Genomic DNA, 22,656 nt, shown 5'->3' with positions numbered 1-22,656 from the left:
TTCATCCCATTATGACACACACCCCACTCTCGCCAAGGCTGCACTTAAAAGTCACAGTTTCTTGTTCCATCCTTTTGCACTTGCTGTCCTCCTGCCTAGCACCTTCCTCCCTTGGCTCCCTCTTCACCTGGTTTGCCTGTATTTATCCATCAGGCATATTACATGCCACTGGGAAATGGAATATTTCCTGCCATATCAGTAAACAAGGATGTCACTGTCATCAGTAATTCCAGCACTCCAGGGCACTCAGGAAGGAGAACAATACCTGTGCCCTGGCAGCCATCAGGCTTCAGCCACTCCCTATGGTGAGCACTGAAGAACTCAAGATGTGAAAAAATCACAGGACACTGTGTATCCAGATAACTAAGATGCATAAGAAAGGAATGATTTCAGTGAGCCCAGATTCTTGCATCTTCCCATACATAGTTCTAAATTCCTTGAGATAGCTGCTGCTGCTGCGTCGCTTCAGTCATGTCCAACTCAGTACGACCCCATAGATGGCAGCCCACCAGGCTCCCCCGTCCCTGGGATTCTCCAGGCAAGAACACTGGAGTGGGTTGCCATTTCCTTCTCCAATGCATGAAAGTGAAAAGTGAAAGTGAAGTCGCTCAGTCGTGTCCAACTTTAATTCACAAAAATACTTTTTTATTTAAAAATCACTTTTGGCTGTGCTGAGTCTTCGTTGCTGCATAGGCTTTTCTCTAGTTGCGGGGAACAGGGGCTACTTTCTAGTCGTGGTGCACGAGTTTCTCCCTGCGGTGGCTTCTCTTGTTGTGGAGCACAGACCCTAGGAGCACTGGCTTCAGTCGTTGCAGCCTGTGGACCCAGTAGTCGCGGCTCCCGGGCTCTAGAGCACAGGCTCAGTAGTTGTGACGCACCATCTTAGTTGCTCTGCGACATGTGGGATCTTCCCGGATCAGAGACAGAGCCTGTGTCTCCTGCATTGGCAGGCAGATTCTTTATTATTGAGCCACCAGAGAAGCCCTACAAAAATGCTTTTGATGCTCAGACTACCTGCCGTTTGTTGCAAACTTCTATATAACCTGATTCTTTCTCCCAATCCCCGCCTCCTCGGAGCAGTTCTCTCAGGGTCGCTTAAGATACTGTCTCCCGGGCCTAAAGCCCTAGAAATTCCCACCGAACAAAAAGTAACTCAATTTTTAGGTTGTGACTATTTTTAAGTCAACACCGTTTACTCAGCTAAACCCTCCTGTCAGCCTAGACTAGGTAAGAACCGAGTGCTTTGTTTCCACAGCATCCTGTGCCTGTTCCATAGCACACGATGCCCGGGGGTATTATTTGTTTACAGCTGTCTTTCCCCACCAGAGAAGAAAATGGCACCCCACTCCAGTACTCTTGCCTGGAAACTCCTATGGATGGAGGAGCCTGGTGGGCTGCAGTCCATGGGGTCGCTAAGAGTCGGACACGACTGAGCGACTTCACTTTCACTTTTCACTTTCATGCATTGGAGAAGGAAATGGCAACCCACTCCAGTGTTCTTGCCTGGAAAATCCCAGGGACGGGGGAGCCTGGTGAGCTGCCGTCTTTTGGGTCACACAGAGTCAGACACGACTGAAGCGACTTAGCAGCAGCAGTCTTTCCCCACCAGATTGTAAATCCCATGTAGGCAAGGCCATATATGCCTCCACGACTGCAGCAGTGCCGGCATCTGGAATAATGCCTGACTGTAGCCAATGTTTCATTTTTTGAAATATTTATTGGCCGTACTTCAGGATGGGACATGCATTCCTCCAACTTTAAAGACAGAAAACTCCTGTTATTTTACAATATCTACTCCTACTTAGTCCTCTCAGAACAAGAGCTCACTACTTTTTGACTTTTTTTTTACAGAATGCCTGGATGTAACCTCAAACTCATGGAAGTATTAGACTATCTCAACCACACTACTCTTTTTTTCTTTTAAACTTTTTATTTTGTTTTGGTTTTATAACTGATTGATTCAGCTTCCCTGATGGCTCAGATGGTAAAGAATCCGCCTGCAATGTGGGAGACCTGGGTTCAATCCCTGGGTTGTGAAGATCCCCTGGAGGAGGGCATGGCAACCCACCTCAGTATTCTTGCCTGGGGAATTCCCATGGACAGAGGAGCCTGGCAGGCAACAGTCCACGGGGTTGCAAAGTCGGACACGACTAAGCAACTAAGCACAGCACAGCACAGCACATAACCAATTAACAACCAATGTTGTGATAGTTTTAGGTGAACAGCGAAGGGATTCATCCATACATATCTATGTATCCATTCTCTCCCAAGTCCCCTTCCCATTCAGGCTACCACTGAGCAGAGTTCCCTGACAGCCATTCTACTTTTCATCCTGAACAATCAGAATCTACACCCACACTGTATTCCTTCTATTGATATCCACAGGATTCAGGGAAATCGATAATGAAAAAAAAATTAAATGTGACAGATACGTTTAGTAATTTGGGGAGAAAAGGAAGGAATAAAGATAATTTCTACCCCTGAGACCTTCTTCCAATTTTTTTCCAGATACGATTGTGCCTCAGAGCTGAGAAAACTAAGGAGTGCTAGGAATATGGTTAAGTTCCATCCCTCAAAGAGATCAACTCCAGATGCTGGGATTTCACCCTGCTGATGCTGTTTAATTGAGCCACATTAATAATTTTTTTATGTGGACTTAATGTGCTAGCTGGTGTGGCAGTAGGGGAAAGCATCAAGTTAGGCTTCATGCACCTGATTTTCCAAAATTTTGCTTCCCTGGAAAACCAGTGCTGCTCACCTCTGGTGTCAAGAGTTTTTATTAGAAATCACAAACCAGAGAGCTGGCACTTGCAGATGCTGCTAGAGATCTAGGATAAGAGCACCAGTGGCTCCATTAACAAGCAATGACTCTCATCTTCAGCGGGTGAATTGGTTCTCAGTCCTTGGTGCCCATAAGAATCACAAAGGGCAGTGCTTCTAAAAATTAATTTACACATGAATTACACAGGGGTCCTGTTAAATGCTTATTTTGATTTAGCAGGTTTGCTGTGGTGCCTAAAATTCTGTATTTAATGAGCACAAATTTTACCTTCAGATCAGATCAGTCGCTCAGTCGTGTCCGACTCTTTGCAACCCCATGAATCGCAGCACACCAGGCCTCCCTGTCCAACACCAACTCCCGGAGTTCACTGAGACTCACGTCCATTGAGTCAGTGATGCCATCCAGCCATCTCATCCTCTGTCGTCCCCTTCTCCTCCTGCCCACAATCCCTCCCAGCATCAGAGTCTTTTCCAATGAGTCAACTCTTCGCATGAAGTGGCCAAAGTACTGGAGTTTCAGCTTTAGCATCATTCCTTCCAAAGAAATCCCAGGGCTGAACTCCTTCAGAATGGACTGGTTGGATCTCCTTGCAGTCCAAGGGACTAGTGATTCCCAATTCTGTTGGTCTGTGGACCATGCTGTATTTAAAAGCATAGATTACTGCACCCTGCCCCAGTAAATATAAATCAGAACCTCTGGGGAGAGGGGTTTGCTATCTAAAACTCCTTGCTTGCATGCATGCTAAGTCACTTCAGTCTGACTCTTTGTGACCCTATGGATTGTAGCCCGCCAGGCTCCTCTGTCCATGGGATTCTCCAGGGAAGAATCCTGGAGTGGGTTGCCATGCCCTTCTCCAGGGGATCTTCCCCACCCAAGGACCAAACCCGAGTCTCTTATGTCTCCTACATGGGCAGGTGGGTTGTTTACCACTAATACCATCTGGGACACCTAAAGTTCCTTAAATAATTCCAATAGGTAGTCAAGGGTTATGGACCATTGCATTAAATGCCTGACCTGCAGAGAGGTCTTCTTTTGAAATAATCCAATCTTATGAGTTAAAATACATAGTAATATTTATACACTCTATCATTAGTAAAAAAAAAACTAATGAAACTGGTGAACAGCAGTCAAATCATTTCTAGAATGTGGAGAAATCATGGTAAGTTGAGAGGTAAACAGGAGGATTATTATACCTGAAAAACTCTGCTGGAGAACATCACATAACCTGGGAAATGAAGACCCTCAGGCTGGAAGGACCCTAAGTGACTAGCTCATTCACAATCTGTCCAACTTACACAGTGTGTGAGGGTGACTCCAGGACCCTGACCTGAGATCCTGCTCCCCTTTATTCACTAAGGGGCACTATCTGCCCCTGTAGTCATCACCTGTGTCTGAAACCTCCCTTCTCACATCTCCCATTCTGCACATCCTTGGGCCTAAGGGGCCCTGGATCCCAAAGGAGTCTGGATCCTGGAGGAACTCATTAAAGAGAAAGAAATTACCCAGGACCTCTCTAGGACAAATGCTCTCAGGGTCCAGGAGTAGTGACTGATTACAATCACTGATCACACCTGACTATACTTTGGGGAAGATGGGAATGAAGAAAAGCTAATATATGAAAGCTTGCTGCTGCTGCTAAGTCGCTTCAGTCGTGTCCAACTCTGTGCGACCCCATAGACGGCAGCCCACCAGGTTCCCCCGTCCCTGGGATTCTCCAGGCAAGAACACTGGAAAGGGTTGCCATTTCCTTCTCCAATGCATGAAAGTGAAAAGTGAAAGTGAAGTCGCTCAGTCGTGCCTGACTCTTAGCAACCCCATGGACTGCAGCCTACCAGGCTCCTCCGTCCATGGGATTTTTCAAGCAAGAGTACTGGAGTGGGGTGCCATTGCCTTCTCCAATATGAAAGCTTAATCACTGCTTATTTAAAGAATGGATAGTAGTCCTGGGGAGCCTACATTTTCAGCAGGGAAAAAAGATGGAGATGCCATAAAAAGCAGGGACCAGGATGCAAATATCCCAAATAGCTTAGGAATCTAGGAAATCCCAGGGACAGAGGAGCCTGGTGGGCTACAGTCCATGGAATTGCAGAGAGGCAGGCACGACTTAGCAACTAAACCATCAGGAGTAGCAGCTAGGAGTTTAGGCTTTATCTTGCAGACAAAAAGAAGCCAGCAGAATACCACCATGAAACACATACTTTGCAAAGATTCCCAGGGTGACAAAATAAAAATACATAAAAAATCTTAGTTCAAAATTAAGTCTATTTTTTTTCCAGAAGCTTCCCAGTGGTCCCAACAACATTTATTGAATAGTCTCTCTTCTCTACTGATTTCAGGTCCTAAGTTTTCTATATACATGGGTTTATTTTTATACTTTAAATTGTTATACTTTCCTGTCTATTCATGAGTCAGTACCATATTCCGCATGAATAAACAGGCTTAATGTCTGCCATTTCTGACACTCTTTCCTTCATGTGGTGGAGCCTAATTTCCATCCTCCTAAAAGTGGTCCATACTTAACGGTCCATTCCAACAAATAGAATGTAGTGAAAGTGATGCTTTGAGACTTCCAAGGCTAGGTCATATAAAGGATAACTCCACCTAGTTAACTTGCTGCTGAATTACTCGTTCTGCTGCTGCTGCTGCGCAGTTGCTTCAGTTGTGTCCGACTCTGTGCGACCCCAGAGACGGCAGCCCACCAGGCTCCCCGTCCCTGGGATTCTCCAGGCAAGAACACTGGAGTGGGTTGCCATTTCCTTCTCCAATGCATGAAAGTGAAAAGTGAAAGTGAAGTCGCTCAGTCGTGTCCGACTCCTAGCGACCCCATGGACTGCAGCCTTCCAGGCTCCTCCGTCCATGGGATTTTCCAGGCAAGAGTACTGGAGTGGGGTGTCATCGCCTTCTCCGATTACTCGCTCTAGGGGAAGCTAACTACCATGTCATGAGGACTCTTAAGCAGCCCTTTGGAAGGCCCCCATGGTAAGGTGCATCCTCTTTCCAACAGCAAGAACCCACCTGGCAATCATGTGCATGAGCCACCTTGGAAATGAATCCTCCTAAGAAACCCAAGCCAGAGCTGCCCAACCAAGCCACTTCATAAATCTTGGCCTACTGAAACTGTGAGATGCTTGTTGTTTAAAGCCACTGATTTGGTGGGCAATTGGTTATGCAACAATAGATAACTAATACATGTTTAAGGCTTTATAATATTTGATAAAACTATCTTCTACTATTCTTTTTCAGAGTATTCCTGACTAGTCTCATTTTCTTATATACATAACTTTTATTATTCATTTGGCTAATGTGTGTGTGTTTGGTTTTGTATACAGAAAGAAAGAAATTACATGTTACAAATTAATCTTAGAAAAATCAACACCTTTGTCTTTCTATCCAAGAAAATGATTTTATTTTTCCATTTGTCCAAGTCTTCTTTTGTGTCCCTCATTAGAAGGTATTCTAAAGTTTTGTTCATATTTTTCCACATTTATTACTTAGTATTGGTTAGTCTTAGATATTTTTTAAATGGTATCATTATCCAGTTTACACTCTAATAATGGTTCAGATCATATACGTAACACCTACTAATGATTTCTGCATATTAAGCTTTCTATTCCGGTGCCTTACCAAATTGTGTCATTTTATAGTAGTTCTTAGTTGATTTTCTTAGGTTTTCCATATATACAATAGTATCATCTACCAATAGCAGTATTTATTATTTCTCTTTTATTTCCCAATTATTTCTCTTTTATCTAACAATATTCTATGGGTCCCAGAATATAAATCCCATAAATTCAGAGACTTCTGTTACTTTGTTAACTGCTTTGTTACAAACAAGGACATGAAATAGTGCTTGGCATAGAGTATTTGCCCACTAAATATTTGAATTAAATGAACTGCATAGTCTAGCAACTCCAGTATAATGCTCAATAACAGTACTGACAATGGGCACCTGGTCTTGTTCTTAACTTCAGCGGGAATGTCTGACTCAAATGTATTATTTTCTCATATTGTTAGTATCTACCTATTCCTATTCTTTTGAGCATTTTTATCTGAAATGGTTTTTTAACTTTAGCAAATCCACCACTTTTGTAAAAACAGTAAAATTATTTTTCAAAAATTCTCCCCACATTTAAAAGGATTTAAATATTTTAATTCAACAAGTGAAACACAAAAACAGTAGCCAAAAAACCATGGAGATGATAATTTAAACAATAACAGAAAAATGCTTAATTTATACTATTTAAACTTCCTTCATCACTACTTAAACTTCATTCATTACGCTAGTATAATATCTCATTTCAGCATCTACAATTTTAACAAATGCTTGGAAAGTTTTTTGTTCAGAAGCAGATGCTGGTCTGACAGAAACACATTTAAAAATATTCTTTTTCTGGTCGTAGTTTCCAACACATCTATGAACTCGGCCTCTAATCAGTCTGGGAAGTTCACGATCCTGTTTTTCAAAAAATAAATATCGATAAAGTTAATTATTACTCCGTTTGAATTAAAATTTTTTTAAACTAATAATATGATCAACTAAATACGAATCACTACAAAGTGCTGTTACTTCCCTTATGTCATTTAGGGCCCCCCTGCTGACGAGACCATAATAGCTAGGCATAAATGGATGCCCTGTTACAGAAGAAAGACCTTCATTTGGGTAGGGCTTCTTACAAGCAAGTGAGCTGCTGCTTCTTAAACAACTGAATAATTCCCAATATATCAGCACATGAATACTCACTTCTATTAGACTGCCAGAGTTCCTCTTTCAGTAGATGGCAGACAAGCTAGTTCAGACCAACTTTCCCACTAAAACCAATTAGAATAGCTGGATGGAATAATTATTTTAAAATATCCTCCCAGACGTCAGAGAGATACCAATGGCAGTGAGGAACTGCAGAGACCCTAACTAGGGGGAGGATAGAAGTCCAGAATGGGCCTGATATCTGGGGATACCTTCCCCCTCTGAGGTAACTGCTGATCACAATCAAGGCAGTTTAAGAGTCTAATAAACTGAGCAGAGCTTCTATGGGTTTATAGGGCTAGGAGAAAAAATGGAGTCCAAGGTTCCCCAAAGAAAAGAGATTCTGGAACCATACCACCCCCACCCCAGGCTTAGGGTTGGGAGATTCAAAAGAGCTATGTCCTAACAGAACTCATAAGCCAGGAAAAGACAAGCCAGCTCCAAAACCTCTCAGTCAAACCACAGAGTATGAGAAGATTTGTGATACACATAATAGACAAAGAACTTGTACTCAGAACAGATTTTTCAAAAACTCCTACAAATCAATAGACAAATAATTTATTAGAAAAAAATTATAAAAGGCCTGAACAGACTTGTCAGAAGAATGTATCTCACGGCCAGTAAACAACAAAAGTGCTGAACCTCAATTAGTCACCAGGGAGTTGGAGAGAAATTAGACAGCACTAAACTGACCCACTGGAATGGCTAAATTAAAAAAGACTGACAGTACTAAATGTTGATAAGAATGAAGGAAAACTACAACTCTCCTATGCTGATTGAGTTCATAAACTCTTATAACCCTCTAGAAATTTCTTTGGCAACAACTCCATGTAGAACATACACATGCACTATTCAGCAATTTTATTTCTAGGTATATACACAATAGAAAGGCATGCACGTGCACACCAAGAATGTTGACAGAGTATTACTCATAATAATAAAAGAAACTGGAAACCACCAAAAGACATCCATGAACAGTAGAACAGAAAATCAAATTGTGCTATATTTGTATCACATAGAAACATAAATAAATGAACTTTAGCTACATGCAACAACACAGCTGAATCTTACAACATTTCACTGAGTGAAAGAGATCAGACATAAAATCAGACATATCATATGATACTATTTATAGAAAGTTCAAAAACAAGCAGAATTAACTTATGATATTAAAAGTCACAATAGTTGTTACTTTAATGCAGAAAACAGACGTAGTGAATGAGAACAGGCACAAGGAAACATAGGGTGAAAGCAATGTTCTATTTCTTAACTTTGGTTATGTTCACTTCTGTGGTAACTTCATAGAATTGTACAGCTTTTCTGTATATGATATGCTTTAATAAAAATCTTTTTAGACTAGAGAAAAATAATGAGCATCAAAGATATTCTAAAAATAACATTCAATTACTATTTCTTGTCATCTGCTATGTGTTAGATGCTATGCATTCATATATTCTATAACCTAATATCCAAAACAACCTTTCAAAGTGGGAATTAGTCTCAATTTACTGATTAGAAAACTGATGCACAGGAAGTGTAACCAATTCACTCAAGGTCATAAAGCTAGTGAATGGTGGGGTACAAACTGGAATCCAAGTGAGATTTCAGAATTAAGCTCAATTTCAGATCTAATACCAAACTCTTTTACAAAATATGTAAGTCGTATAAGGTTTCCATTCTCCTTTGTTACCAAGCCTCTTCCCTACATCCCAGCCCACTGTTTCTGCCTTCCCCCAGAACGACTACCCTTAACTCACCCTGTCACTTACTAACCGTACACCCTGGTAATTGTAAACTGTTTGCAGTTTCCTGAACAATCTAGGCTCTATCAGTGCTTCATGTCTTTACAGGAGCTGCTCCCTCAGTTTAGAATGCATTCCTCTCACTTCTTCCCCTACTTTCCAACACTTTGGCTTAATTTATTAGACCTTATATATCTAAGGTCAGATAGGTTACTACATTCTTCAAAAAGCTTTCACTGATCTCACCTATCCTCCCTATCTACTTCTATAGAACCATGCACATATCTCTGTCATACCACTTATTATGTAAGTGTAATATTTATGTATCTGTCTCTCTACCTAAGATTATAAACTCTGAGAGAAAGGGCCATTTACCACTTATATTCCACTTTGCACCCCTGCATCTAGCATAGCCCCTATAACATAGTAAGCTCTCCATATCAGTTGAGCAAATAAGCAATTTTAACATCAGAATTGAACCAAACAAAATGTCAAAAGCACTACTAGTTAACAGAATTTCTACTACAGTGAAACTATAGCCTGCATTTCTAAGTTTTGTTGGCATAGGCTTTGCAAAGAATACTTAAAACAAATACTCACTATTTCATAAAATACACATGGCAGAGTATGTTTCCCATCTCTCATAAGAAAAGTCTTTGAACAGTATGGGCCAGGTCTAACAGCTGAGTCGAGAACAGCTAAGCAACATTGAAATAGAGGGGGAAAAAATTAGTGCTGGTGAAACACAAATAAAATTTAACAAAGAGAAGTTGATATTTAACTATTCCCATACCAATCTCTCATAGTTTTATTTATACAATAATAAGAAAACATTTTAAAAGGGAAAGATATTCTGAAACCGTTTTATTCTAAGGAAAACAAAATTTCTGACTCTCTCCAACTCGGGAACTGACTATATAACAAAAATATAACTGACAGTAATTGGCCATCTGAAATTTTCTCCTTTGTTGTTTCTGTGTGTTTTCATATTTCTAGTTTTTTGGCCACGCTGTGTAGCATGCGGGATCCTAGTTTCTTGACCAGGGATCAAACCTGTGCCCATACAGCAGAAGAACGGTGTCTTAACCACTGGACCACCAGGAAATCCCTGAAGTTTTGTGAATGTGTTTGATGCAGTGGTTAAATCCTCAGACTAACCTACTACATACTACTTAACACACGTAACAGTGTGGGTGTTAGTTGCTCAGTCATGTCCAACTCTTTGAGACCCCACAGACTGTAGCCTGCCAGGCTCCTCTGTCCATAGAATTCTCCAGGCAAGAATACTGGAGTGGATTGCCATTTCCTTCTCCAGGGGATATTTCCAATCCAAGGATTGAACCCAGGTCTCCTGCACTGCAGGCAGATTCTTTACTGTCTGAGTCACCAGGGAAGTCCACATATTAAATACACACATATAATACATAAACATCATGATTTAATGAAGAAAAAACACTGAATTAGAACCAGAAGTCATGCAATTGAGTCTCAGTTCTTCAACTTACTAAACTGAAAAAACTTAAACCTCTTTCAAATTTGTTTCATTTATAAAATTCAAATGATAATTCAAGCTTAATCTTAAGAGTGAGTGAGTGAAGTCGCCCAGTCATGTCCAACTCTTTGCAACCCCATGGACTGTAGCCCACCAGGCTCCTCCATCCTTGGGATTCTCCAGGCAAGAGTACTGGAGTGGGTTGCCATTTCCTAGTCACTATCAACTGAGACCACTATTCATTCCTTTAATAGCCATCTATTGGGTACTGATAGTAAACACTTGTTGTTTTGAGGTCAATCTCCACTCCCCTAATAATACCCAGATTTTCCTTTAGGAAATTTCCCCTATGCCATTCTTAGCTGTATGATTTGGATTAGATGTGTCCCCACCTCCAGACCCAGGAGTGACCTGAAACTAATGTAAGCCAGTCTGTGTATCCCCTTCCCCAGCTACAGAGTTCAGAGTGACAGTGAGAGTCTTGCTGCCCAGTCAGAAACGTTGATATGCAAAGGGTCATTTGCTAGTTTCTGGAAAAGAGCAACCAGAAGAAACTATCAAAGAATGTGACGATGTGGTGTAAGGAAGAATGTATGGTATAGAGAACTTTGATAATCCTCTTAATATCATAAGAGAAGAGTCAGAAGCTGCTGGAAAGACCATAACTGGAGCCTCAGAATGAAGCTAACACTGTGACAGGGCAGAAAGATGGTTAAATCTCAAAAACATAATGCCAGATGAAAATGTAAACTCTACAGTTTAAAACACACAAAAACAGTAAATAAATACATACAAATTTATGAAATCAGATGCACAGAGCAAAATTATAAAAGCATGGAAAGGAAAGACACCATAGTGACTGTATCTAGAGAAGAATAAAAACAGATGGGGTGTTCAAACATATCTATAAGATAAGATATGTGGATATTTATTATAGTCTCTGTACTTTTCTGTATGCTTAAAATATTTCATAATTTAAATTAAATTGAATATTTTATTTAAACTATGGAAAGAAATGTTTTGAATCTCTACTTGTTGTTTATCTCTTTATTCTAAGTAAAATTAAATTCCAGAAACATTCTATAAAACTCTCCTCCCTTTTGAATATTAATTCAGAAAACTGTAGGGATAAGTTAATTGTTGGGTGTTTACTCATATCAATCAAGGATTCTTCACAAATGTTCTTTTAGGATATGTAACTTATAATTTAACTTACACAGAAATTGCTACTGGATTTAGGGTAATATAGTAGAAAAAATACTTTGAGAATAAGGAGACTTGGTCCCTAGATTTATTTTTGCTGCTAACTTAGTGATTTTTAGTCAAGTCTATTTTAATTATTTGCCTCATTTCCTCACCTACTTCAAGGGTTGAGCTAGATTACTTGTAAGAATCTTTCCAGTTTTAACATTACAAATTAGAATAATACTAGCATGAATAACCAAGTTCATCTTAAGTCACACAAATCAATGAAGACACTGGAACTGAAGAAAATCCTAAAAAACCATCATCTCCTTTTGTAAAGTTTTATTTTTCTTTAAGAACCCCTAGGTATTCCTAGTAATCATTCAAAATGATTGTCCAAATGATTATAACTGAAGTATTTTTGAAGTAGTACACCTACCTAATATTTCAAAAAGAAGTACAGTTTTCTGTACATGTTCACGCCAGTACTTCATGCTTTCAATAACTGCAGATATAATTCTTAAAGAATTATCTTTTTCCCTAAGCTTTAACTGATATGATGAGGCTTCCTTCTGAAAAAAACACAGCAGTAGAAAAACCTGTAATTTTTTTCATCATATTCATTCACTTTCTATGTAAAGATTCTAGGTCCATATAACAGGCAAAAGTGCAAAATATGTTAATATACTACGTAAAATATGTAAAAAAGAACTATTGAAAATTTTAGTACAGTTACTCTTCTAAATTAAAAGCATCATTAGTACTTTATAAAGGAGAAGAAACTAGAATACATTTGGAGATAATTAAGATTTTTTCTTTTTATCTCTTATTTTACATGAGCATTCATTTACTCATTCATTTGTTGATTCTTTAAATATTTTTAAAGTATCTTGTGCCAATTCTGTGACAAACACAGGTAAGTCAAATACAATTTCTCTCCCTAACGTGCTCACACTGAGGGAATCCAGACACGTTTATTCATTCATTCCAAAAGCAATTATTGGCACCTACCATGTGCCAGACATAGCTAATGAGGAAACAATACTGAAGATAGACAACCTATCTACCTTCACAGATTTTACAGTCTAATAGGGGATTCAGAAGATTAATAAATATATAATAGAATGTCAGAAATTGATATATTCTGTGCATTTTAAAAAAACAGAATAAAAGGATAACAAGACACAGGGATTATTATTTTAAATAGGCTGTTGACTGAGGAATAAGGGAATAGTGAGTGTAAAGGCCTTGAGATAGGAATGTTTTGGCATTTAAAAAATCAACTAAGAGCAGGATGGCCAAGATTGTGGAGTAGGAAGACCCTGAGCTCACATCCTCTCATGGGCACAACAAAATTACATTTATTTATAGAGCAGCCATTCACAACCTTTAAGAAAATATACTGGATAAAAACATCATCTACTCCAGTAGAACTGGCTATTTGTGCTAATCCAGTAATGTATGACATGAGAGTGATTTCAAATGCTCTTATCTCTGTAACTTGCTAAATACTTATCTCACATTTTTTAATTGAAATACAAAAATGCAAGTAATATTGAAAAGTTTACCTTGAGGGTGTTTACTTCTTGAAAACCATCCAACATTTTTTTCTTAAACTGAGTTTGTTGAAAATTGGGCTTAAATGCCTGCAGTGTGGTGTTTTTGTCTAGACTTCTCATTGTGGAGCCAGGTATTTCTGATGACTTTGTCTGTCTGAGTGCTTCACTTTCTCTTTGGTTAGGTAAGTTAGTAGATTCAGATACTCTTAATTGTTTCTGCTGTTGAGCTCCCAAATTAATTGGACCTGAATTTATTCCATTATTTGTCATTAGATTTCTTCTTTTGCACTGAGGCTTAAAATCATTTTTATCCCAAGTTTTTAAACTGGGATTTTTGTTGCCATCTCTGTAGCTGTAATAGTATTTTTAAAAATTGGTATCAGTTTTGTTTCTATATACTTTTTCTTAACTAAAAGAAAATTATTAATTATTTAATTTGCACTATAAATATACGGTAATTTGTACTACTTTGTAACTACTTTGCAACTACTGACCAGTTAGATATTCTAAACACATCATCATAGCATCCCTAAAATATATTAAGCCTCTCTTTTCAGGTGAGGAAACAGAATCTTAAGGAGGAAGTAACTTGCCAAAGTCACATAGCAAGTTACTGACAATCCAAAACCCAGAGAACCCAACTCAAAGTCAAGAGCCAAAGAATTTATTTTTAAACTATACAAGAATATATAAGTAGAAAGATTTTTTTTCAGTGCAGTAAGATTTTGAGTATGTTTGCTTCCTTTTTTGTACATTTATTTTTAAATTTTCTACAAAATAAATTTTTCAAAAGTTAAACTATTTGCTTGTCAGTGATTTTAAATCACAAAGAAAATAGATATAGGCAGGGTGGATAGCTGTCTGATTAGAAATTTTGTACTTTTACTTAATAGCTTGAAAGTCTTACTTATGAATTTATTTCAGCATTTTACTAGCTACATTAACTTAAGTGAGTTGTACCTGCCAATCAGAACGTGATGCTAATGAGGCTAAAATTAAAAGTATAATTTCAGAGCAGGCTAGGTAAAAGTTCCACAGGGAAAAAACTAACCTAAGTCACAAATATTTATTTCTGAATAATTTTCCTAAAAATACCACAAGTACTACAAGAGGGCAAACAATGCAACCCAACCTTGTTCAGGAAAATAATCCAAAACGATTTCAGTAGTTACCACTTAACCAAGAATACTAAAGTCCAATCTAAAAAACAATCCATGTCCTTTTTCTATCTATTCATTTTTTCACATTATTTAGACATTAAACTTGGATACCTTTGACAAGGGCCCTCACCATCTTAACAGATGCTTATGCATTTCATGCTCCATCTTTCTTTCTTAATTTCATCCTATTTACCTTGACGCTGACTATCTTACTAGGGTAAGATTGAGCATTCTATTTGGTTCTCAATTTCTAAATATATCCAACATTTAGATACAGTTCTTCTTGACTCTTTACCTATTGTCAATTAGACATTAATGACAAAATCATAAATTCATGGTGATAAATATTTAAAGAAATTTCATTATAACATGAAGTATTCTTTGGAAATATAATCAATGCCAAATTTGCCTATTTTTAAAGTTTTATATGGCATGTTCTCTTCTGTCATAAAACACAGCTAGTATCACTATAGTTAGTTATTAAGTATAGAAATTTCCTAAATGTCAATTCTGTTTAAGAAAGGAAGAAAAGATAGAGGAGGAGAGAAGGGAGTAAAGGAGGAGATGGGATGGAGAAGAAGAATTAGAATAAGAAAAATCTTAAGTAGACTCACCTCCAATCACTCTTGCTGCTCCCAGCATTTGATTGAATAGGTTTAGATAGAGAATCTTGACTTCTCAGGGGATTAGAAACTGAATGTGGTATTTGCCTTTCAAGGAAATATATCTTATTAACTATTAATAATTTGTTCCCCAATTGAGAAATATAAAATATACACAGAAGACTAACATCAATCAGTAACAGACACATGCATTTATTGGTACACATTTTTTTCACATACCCTGTGTTCACTGTTTTTGTTAAAGGAGGCAACTCCGGATTCACAGCTTCCCAGGCCCAATCTCAAAAGATATAAGTAACACAGGTAAGGGTAAGTTAGGTAGTGTTTGGGGGAAATAATTCTTTCATATTTAATTAGTATGTGGGGGAGGCAACCGAAAGCCTGAAGGAGAAAAAAACTGGAATATGTGGACATGTTCTTTAAAAGTACTTTGTTGTGGAATTAGTCACAGTGTGTCTTACTAATTTTTTTAGATATCTCCCTTTCCCACTGTATTCCGAGCAAGGTATTTAATCTGTGTATCTTCCACAGTCAATCCTAGTAAAGTATCTTACACTTTGTAACATAAATTTCAGTGTAATCAGTGTTTCTTAATCCCAAAAGCAAGAAATACATCAAAACCCAGAAAATATACACACATAGCATGTGTGCGTGTGTGTGTTTGAGAGAGAATATAGCAATTTTACCATCTATTCTTTTTCTTACTATGTATATACACTCTGACATTTTCCATTTTACTCTATTCCATTCTATTTATTTTTTTAAAAGATTGGTTATTTCCTAAACTACTAATGGATCAAGAAGAAAAGTTGAAAAACATTGATCTAGTCCTCTCTCTTACCCATGATAAGATATTTTGTTGTATCTCTGACAGATAGTAATCCTGGTCAGAGCTTGAAAAGTTCAGTACTTCAGGATTATGTATATTTGCCTACAGAGCAACTCAAATGGTTATTTTTCAAGATCATCTGTCATTCATGCTACTTATAAAATATTTTAAATAGAGGAGAATTTTTTTAAATAGCAGCAGATTACCAGATAAATGCCCACTTTCACATAGTCACAAGAATTTTTTAACCTTGTATCTATAAAAATGAGAAAAATATGAAATTCATACTTTCAATTCCTCAAATGTGGAAGAAAACAAAATAACTATAGATTTAAAATTAGATTAAGGTCTACTGTTGCACACTGGATGAAATTAATAAGTACTGACATATATATATAAAAGCATTTTTAAATTCTAGTTGCAGAAAATCCTGTTAAAGCATTTTAAATGTGCTGCTGCAAAATGTAAATGTATATAACCAGCAGGTACCAAGTATATTTCAGAATATCTGACTGTCCATGCCTTCTTCCAAACAGAAGTAAAAAGTAAGTAAACATTAAGATCTCCCAGGACAAACCACCACAGCTAATTATTTCAGAGATGAGAGGCCTAACCATAAGGTTAAATTAAAGAATGAAACTAGAACACTCTAACACCATACACAAAAATAAACTCAAAATGGATTAAAGATCTAAATGTAAGACCAGAAACTATAAAACTCCTAGAAGAAAACATAGGCAAAACACTCTCTGACATAAATCACAGCAAGATCCTCTATGATCCACCTCCCAGAGTAATGGAAATAAAAGCAAAAATAAATAAATGGGATCTGCTGCTGCTAAGTCACTTCAGTCATGTCCGACTCTGTGCGACCCCAGAGATGACAGCCCACCAGGCTCCCCCGTCCCTGGGATTCTCCAGGCAAGAACACTGGAGTGGGTTGCCATTTCCTTCTCCAATGCATGAAAGTGGAAAGTGAAAGTGAAGTTATGTCCGACTCTTAGCGACCCCGTGGACTGCAGCCTACCAGGCTCCTCCGTCCATGGGATTTGCCAGGCAAGAGAACTGGAGTGGGGTGCCATTGCCTTCTCCAAAATAGAATCTAATTAAACTTAAAAGCTTTTGCACAATGAACTAGAAGCAAGGTGAAAAGACAGCCTTCAGAATGGGAGAAAACAATAGCAAATGAAGCAACTGACAAAGAATTAATCTCAAAAATATACAAGCAGCTCCTGCAGCTCAATTACAGAAAAAATAAACGACCCAATCAAAAAATGGGCCAAAGAACTAAACAGACATTTCTCCAAAGAAGACATACAGATGGCTAACAAACACATGAAAAAATGCTCAATATCACTCATTATCGGAGAAATGCAAATCATAACCACAATGAGGTACCATCTCATGCTGGTCAGAATGGCTGCTATCAAAAAGTCTACAAACAATAAATGCTGGAGAGGGTGTGGAGAAAAGGGAACCCTCTTACACTGCTGGTAGGAATGCAAACTGGTACAGCCACTATGGAGAACAGTGTGGAGATTCCTTAAAAAACTGGAAACAGAACTGCCATACAACCCAGCAATACCACTGCTGGTCATACACACCGAGGAAACCAGAAATGAAAGAGACACGTGTAGCTCAATGTTCATTGCAGCACTGTTTACAACAGCCAGGACATGGAAGCAACCTAGATGTCCACTGGCAGATGAATGGATAAGAAAGCTGTGGTACATATACACAATGGAATATTACTTGGCTATCAAAAAGAATGCATTTGAACCAGTTCTAATAAGGTGGATGAAACTGGAGCCTATTATACAGAGTTAAGTCAGAAAGAAAAACACCAACACAGTATATTAACACATATATATGGAATCTAGAAAGATGGTAACAATGACCCTATATGCGAGACAGCTAAAGAGACACAGATGTAAATAACAGACTTTTGGACTATGTGGGAGAAGGTGGGGGTGGGATGATTTGAGAGAATAGCATTGAAACATGTATATTACCATATGTGAAATAGATCACCAGTCCAGGTTTGATGCATGACACAGGGTGCTCAGGGCTGGTGCACTGGATGACCCTGAGGGATGGGATGGGCAGGGAGGTGGGAGGGGGGGTTCAGGATGGGGAACACATGTACACCTGTGGCTGATTCATGTCAATGTATGGCAAAAACCACTACAATATTGTAAAGTAATTAGCCTCCAATTAAAATTAGTTAATTTTAAAAAAATTATTTCAGTGACCTTTTAAAAACATGAGTTGAAACAAGGCTCGCAGTCTCTAGAATTTGAATCAAGAGAAACAGAGGGCAGCCAACCATGGGCTCTGAGAACTAGAACTAAAAGGCTATGTTAATACCCAGCAAAGGCAACTTAGTTCACATACCAGTGGACGCTAAAAGGAAGCCAGTTGGATGAAACAGTGAAAAGTCAACAAATGAAACAAAGCAAAAATTACGTAAGAGAAAAAAAGACTAGGGTCAAGCACAAGAAGTTCCTTGGCTTCTACCTTCTTAAGTTCTATTTTCTTCCATTTTTCCTGTGTTCCCATTCATATCCTTATTCTTGAAGCAACCTGAGTTTCTCCATTCTTTACCACCAAATGTTTAAGTCATAATATCTGTATGTGTTTTGTAATAGGAAAAAAAACTCTTTCCAATATAAGTTACTACTTCACTAGAACAAAGGCTCCAGATTTAAGATACCCCATTTAAATGCTAAGTCACCCTTGTAAACAAGGAAACTCTAACTGTTGTGCTGGAATGCTCAGAAAGAGCCAAGTAATCCCTATAACTGGATAGTGGAAAGAAGAAAAAAATACACTTTCTTTCTGTTTCCATTATAATACAGTAGAAATTGCCATTTTCTATAATCCTCTTTCTTATTTACTGAGAATTTTCACTTTATTTTCTTACCTGATGGTAGAGGAGGGAAATCATAATTGTCAGAAGCATTACTGATACCTGGATCATTTTTACATGGATTGGATGTTAATGGCTGTCTATTCCTCTTTTTCTGATTGAACAATGGTACAGGCAAACAGCCTAAATTGAAAGTACCAAAAAATTAGTACACAATAGGCAAACAATCAGACCTAGTTATAGAATAATTATTAGTATATAATAATATACTATTTGAATTTGTCTATTTCTATATGTTACTTTTATATTTATTACAGATATATTTATATAGATTTGGATTTCTTTTTATACTCTTTTAAAGATCCAAAATAGCCTTATCTGTCTCTCTAAAAAATCCTTTCTTGTTCTATGTTACCATCACCTTAATTCCTCTTATTTGGCAGTAATTCGCATCTCCTTCCTCATCCCCGAACCCTTTCCAAACCCACTTTTTGCTTTGTTTACTTCTCTCCTGTGCTTGCTTATCACCATATCAACTGGAAGGAACCCTTTGAGTACAATACAGGTAAAGGAGAACCAAAATTTGACCTATGCTTTCCAAAATCCTAATCACTCTCTGACTATAGTAGCAGACCCTTTAAGGCCATGGTTCTTTCACTTTAGTTTGACTAAGATTTATCTGTAATTATGCTTAGCATGCCAGTTCCTAGACCCCACTCTCATAAATTTTATTTCAGTAGATTTGCTTTGGAAGTCAAAACTCTGCAATTTCACCAAGAACTCCAGGGGTCTGTAATATATATTTTCTATGGATCATTCTTGAGAATGACTTAGAGTGATGGTAATATACACAATCTCCCTGGCACATAAATATTTCAAATAAGCACAAAACAAATCAATCACACGGGGTTTTAAAGAACAAATCCAAGAAAAAATCCAGAGCAAATCCAGAAAACAGAAAATCCAAGAGCAAATCCAGAAACGCCTGATTTTACTTACACCTAAGCCTATAAGTGTTTTGTCTTAAGTTATTTCCTTCGACCTAAAAAGAGGCTAGACTATATGTTCATTATTTTTAAAAGTTCCTTCCAAAGTGTTGTATCTATATGCTATACAAACTATATATATATACACAAAAAGTTGTATCTATATAGACTATATATATATATATATATATACACACACTATGTATATATGCTACATACAAACTACAGAAATTTTAAAAATAAAAGTCAGTCAATACCTGCTGTACTTCGAGTTGAATTTTCATTTAGGTTTCTCTTCATTTCTTTCAATATCAAAGTCTCTAATTTTTATTGTCCAGCACTCCAACCTTACAAAATGAAGTTGTCTGACTAAACCTTCAAAGAAAGAAATTTATACTTCATATTGTATCAACAACAAAATTAAGTGCTCAGCCTAGTAATTACTGAAATTATGGTTTAAAGCTATGACTTCAAACCTGATAAACACTCTACAGAGTCTTTCCCTTTCCAGGTAAGAATTTAAAACATGACGCATTTTTTCAAATTAGTTTTGAAGTTAAAACTAGGGTGGCTATAATCTTGTTTCCTAAACATATGTGAATTTTCACAGAGTCTATGTAATTTACTTCAGAATCAAGGACCCAATGTGAGAATAATTCTAAACGAGATGTACATAGAGGAAAGTGGACTACAATATTGGCAAACATGCTTACAAGGCCAGGGAGGAAACATACACAATTGAACTAGCCATGTGAGAATGTGTTGTCTCACTTTAAAACACCATGCAGATCATGTGCTTTAGTCATTAGTTTGAGATCTCTGAATTATACAATACCGAAGACTAAGGCTTCACTTAATATCCAGAATAATTGTAATGATAAGTCTCAACTCTGTTTCTGTAATTCCAAGTCAAACAAGATCTGTTTTTTCCTTTTACCACAGGATTTCTTTTGTAATTTTTTCCATGTAAGATCACTTCCGCTCACAAGGACCACCCCATGAGACAAAGAGACATGAACACTACTGAGTAATAATGCAAATCATACTGGGGTAAATAGCATCAATTATCACTTTTAGAAATAAAATTTGGGAAACATGAGGTTAGGCACTGCCTCGGCTTTGTTTCCACAGCTTAGCCTTGAACCTGGATATAGCAGGCCCTTTAGAGAATATTCCTGACGCCATTCTAGGAAACAAAATAGAAGTTAAGCGACCTTTTCTTACCCCAGAAATAAAAACGCAACACACCTGAAAACTAAAAGGGGCAGCAAGGGCTATTACGATTACTGAGACTTAGGCAAACAAAAGCGCCACATCCTCCCGTAGACCACCGGCCCCGGGGGCAGAAGACCCTGAGGGATTCTCTACCCCAGCTTACAACAGGACCCTAATTATATTAAGGCAGGTGGTGACATAGATGGGCAGAAAGTTTGCTCAATGCGCAAACACGCAAGTACACACCCGCCCCAAAAACCGCTGCCTCAGATCGAGGCCATCGGGCCTACTCGGGCGCCTCATGGAGAAGAACACAAAGCTCCAGTCAGGACTCATGTTCTCTTCCAACAATCTCTCCTGACTCTGGAGGGGGGGCTGTTTGGTAACTAGGGCCTTCTCTGCTTGGCCCTACTGCCAACACGACGCGTAACTTTAACCTTCAGGTTCCTGGCCTCCGTCAACCGTCGCCCAGCCTCCAGTCAACAACCACCAGCCTCCGTCCCGCCTCCAAAAAGCCTCGGAACTCGCTCTGTGCGCACGCGCACCTCGTCACGCCCCCTTCGGCGCAGGCGCAGAGGCTATCAGCTGGGTGCGCGGTAACGTGGCGTCATCACGTCGGTGGACAAGGAGGGAAAAACACGAGCAAGGAAACATGAACGCGCCCCTCCTTGCATTCTCACACTGTGGGGTACACGGCATAGGGAAGGCTCTGCCTCTTTAGATTTTCACCCATAGACGGACAAGCCTTTTCTAGTTGCCTGTGGTGCTCAGCCAGTCTTCACCCCAGCTTCGTCTGGAAGTTGGGCCCAGGGCTGGTCACCCAACCCCGTTCTCACACCCCGAGGTCATTTTTTAAGTTCTAGACATAAGTTTGTGAGATGCTGGTGGCTCCCTGGAGTGTGCCTAGAATAGAATAACTCAAGGGCCATAGACCTCAAAGCCAGGTCAGAGCGGTCTTGCTTGGTCTGGCAGAGTTTCAGAGTAAGGTCAAGCAGATGGGACATTAGAATCGCCAGGAGGCTGTGAGAGCTGAGGCCTGGTTTGAAAACAGCCCGGCTCAGGAAGGCAGGGCCAGCGCTGCACAAGCTTGGGAAGCGAAACAGCACATGCCTTAGAGATCCAGGACCCCAGAGAACAAAGGGCAGGTGCAGCGACCCAGGCTCTGGCCCTCAGCTATTGGACTGCCCCTCTCTGGTCCTTTTATGTTGTCGGACAAGTTACCCCCTCTAAACCTACATTTCCTGCCTCAGTAAAATAGTAATGATAGTACTTACTTAATTGCCCTGAAGATATTAAAAGAGAAAATAAATGCACAGTTCTGGCACACAGTAAATGATCAGTAAACGTTAGCCCTTTTTAATAACAGTGGCTGCCATTTATTGAGTACTTACTGGAGACCAGGAATAATAATTCTACTTCTGTCTGGGTTCAAAGACCATGTTTTGCTGTTACCCTGTCTTCTGACCACTT

At 38.6% G+C, this 22,656-nt stretch overlaps 1 protein-coding gene across 4 annotated transcripts; it reads right to left on the bottom strand.

Moving 5' to 3' along the window:
- Positions 1–6,910: 6,910 nt before the first annotated feature.
- SPATA22 (spermatogenesis associated 22) lies at positions 6,911–21,773 on the bottom strand. Of its 4 annotated transcripts, none has more exons than XM_006079711.4 (9): positions 21,624–21,773; positions 20,229–20,346; positions 19,040–19,168; positions 15,507–15,567; positions 15,279–15,374; positions 13,514–13,856; positions 12,385–12,517; positions 9,869–9,966; positions 6,911–7,235 (listed from the first exon to the last, which is right to left on the bottom strand). In XM_006079711.4, the coding sequence occupies exons 2-9, from the start codon at positions 20,269–20,271 to the stop codon at positions 7,044–7,046; spliced, it is 1,095 nt and encodes a 364-aa protein (XP_006079773.1). In that variant the 5' UTR covers positions 20,272–20,346; positions 21,624–21,773; the 3' UTR covers positions 6,911–7,043. The 4 variants fall into 4 exon arrangements, with proteins under 4 accessions (XP_006079773.1, XP_044795377.1, XP_025136629.1 ...); XM_044939442.2 differs by having other exon boundaries at positions 12,385–12,514; XM_025280844.3 differs by lacking the exon at positions 21,624–21,773 and adding an exon at positions 21,433–21,569.
- Between the last annotated feature and the right edge of the window lie 883 nt (positions 21,774–22,656).

The sequence above is a fragment of the Bubalus bubalis genome, chromosome 3 (assembly GCF_019923935.1).
Source record: "Bubalus bubalis isolate 160015118507 breed Murrah chromosome 3, NDDB_SH_1, whole genome shotgun sequence".
Lineage (NCBI taxonomy): Eukaryota > Metazoa > Chordata > Mammalia > Artiodactyla > Bovidae > Bubalus > Bubalus bubalis.
This window is presented reverse-complemented; position numbering and strand designations above follow the sequence as displayed.

What these genes read in the sequence shown, in the direction of transcription:
- SPATA22 (XM_006079711.4), bottom strand. Translation starts at nt 20,271, where the DNA reads ATGAAGAGAAACCTAAATGAAAATTCAACTCGAAGTACAGCAG. An exon ending in AAGAAGTAAACACCCTCAAG is followed by an intron (nt 12,518 to 13,513) that starts GTAAACTTTTCA and finishes TGTTTTTTTCAG; the next exon opens with AAGGAAGCCTCATCATATCA. An exon ending in CATGTGTATTTTATGAAATA is followed by an intron (nt 7,236 to 9,868) that starts GTGAGTATTTGT and finishes TTTGAAAAACAG; the next exon opens with GATCGTGAACTTCCCAGACT.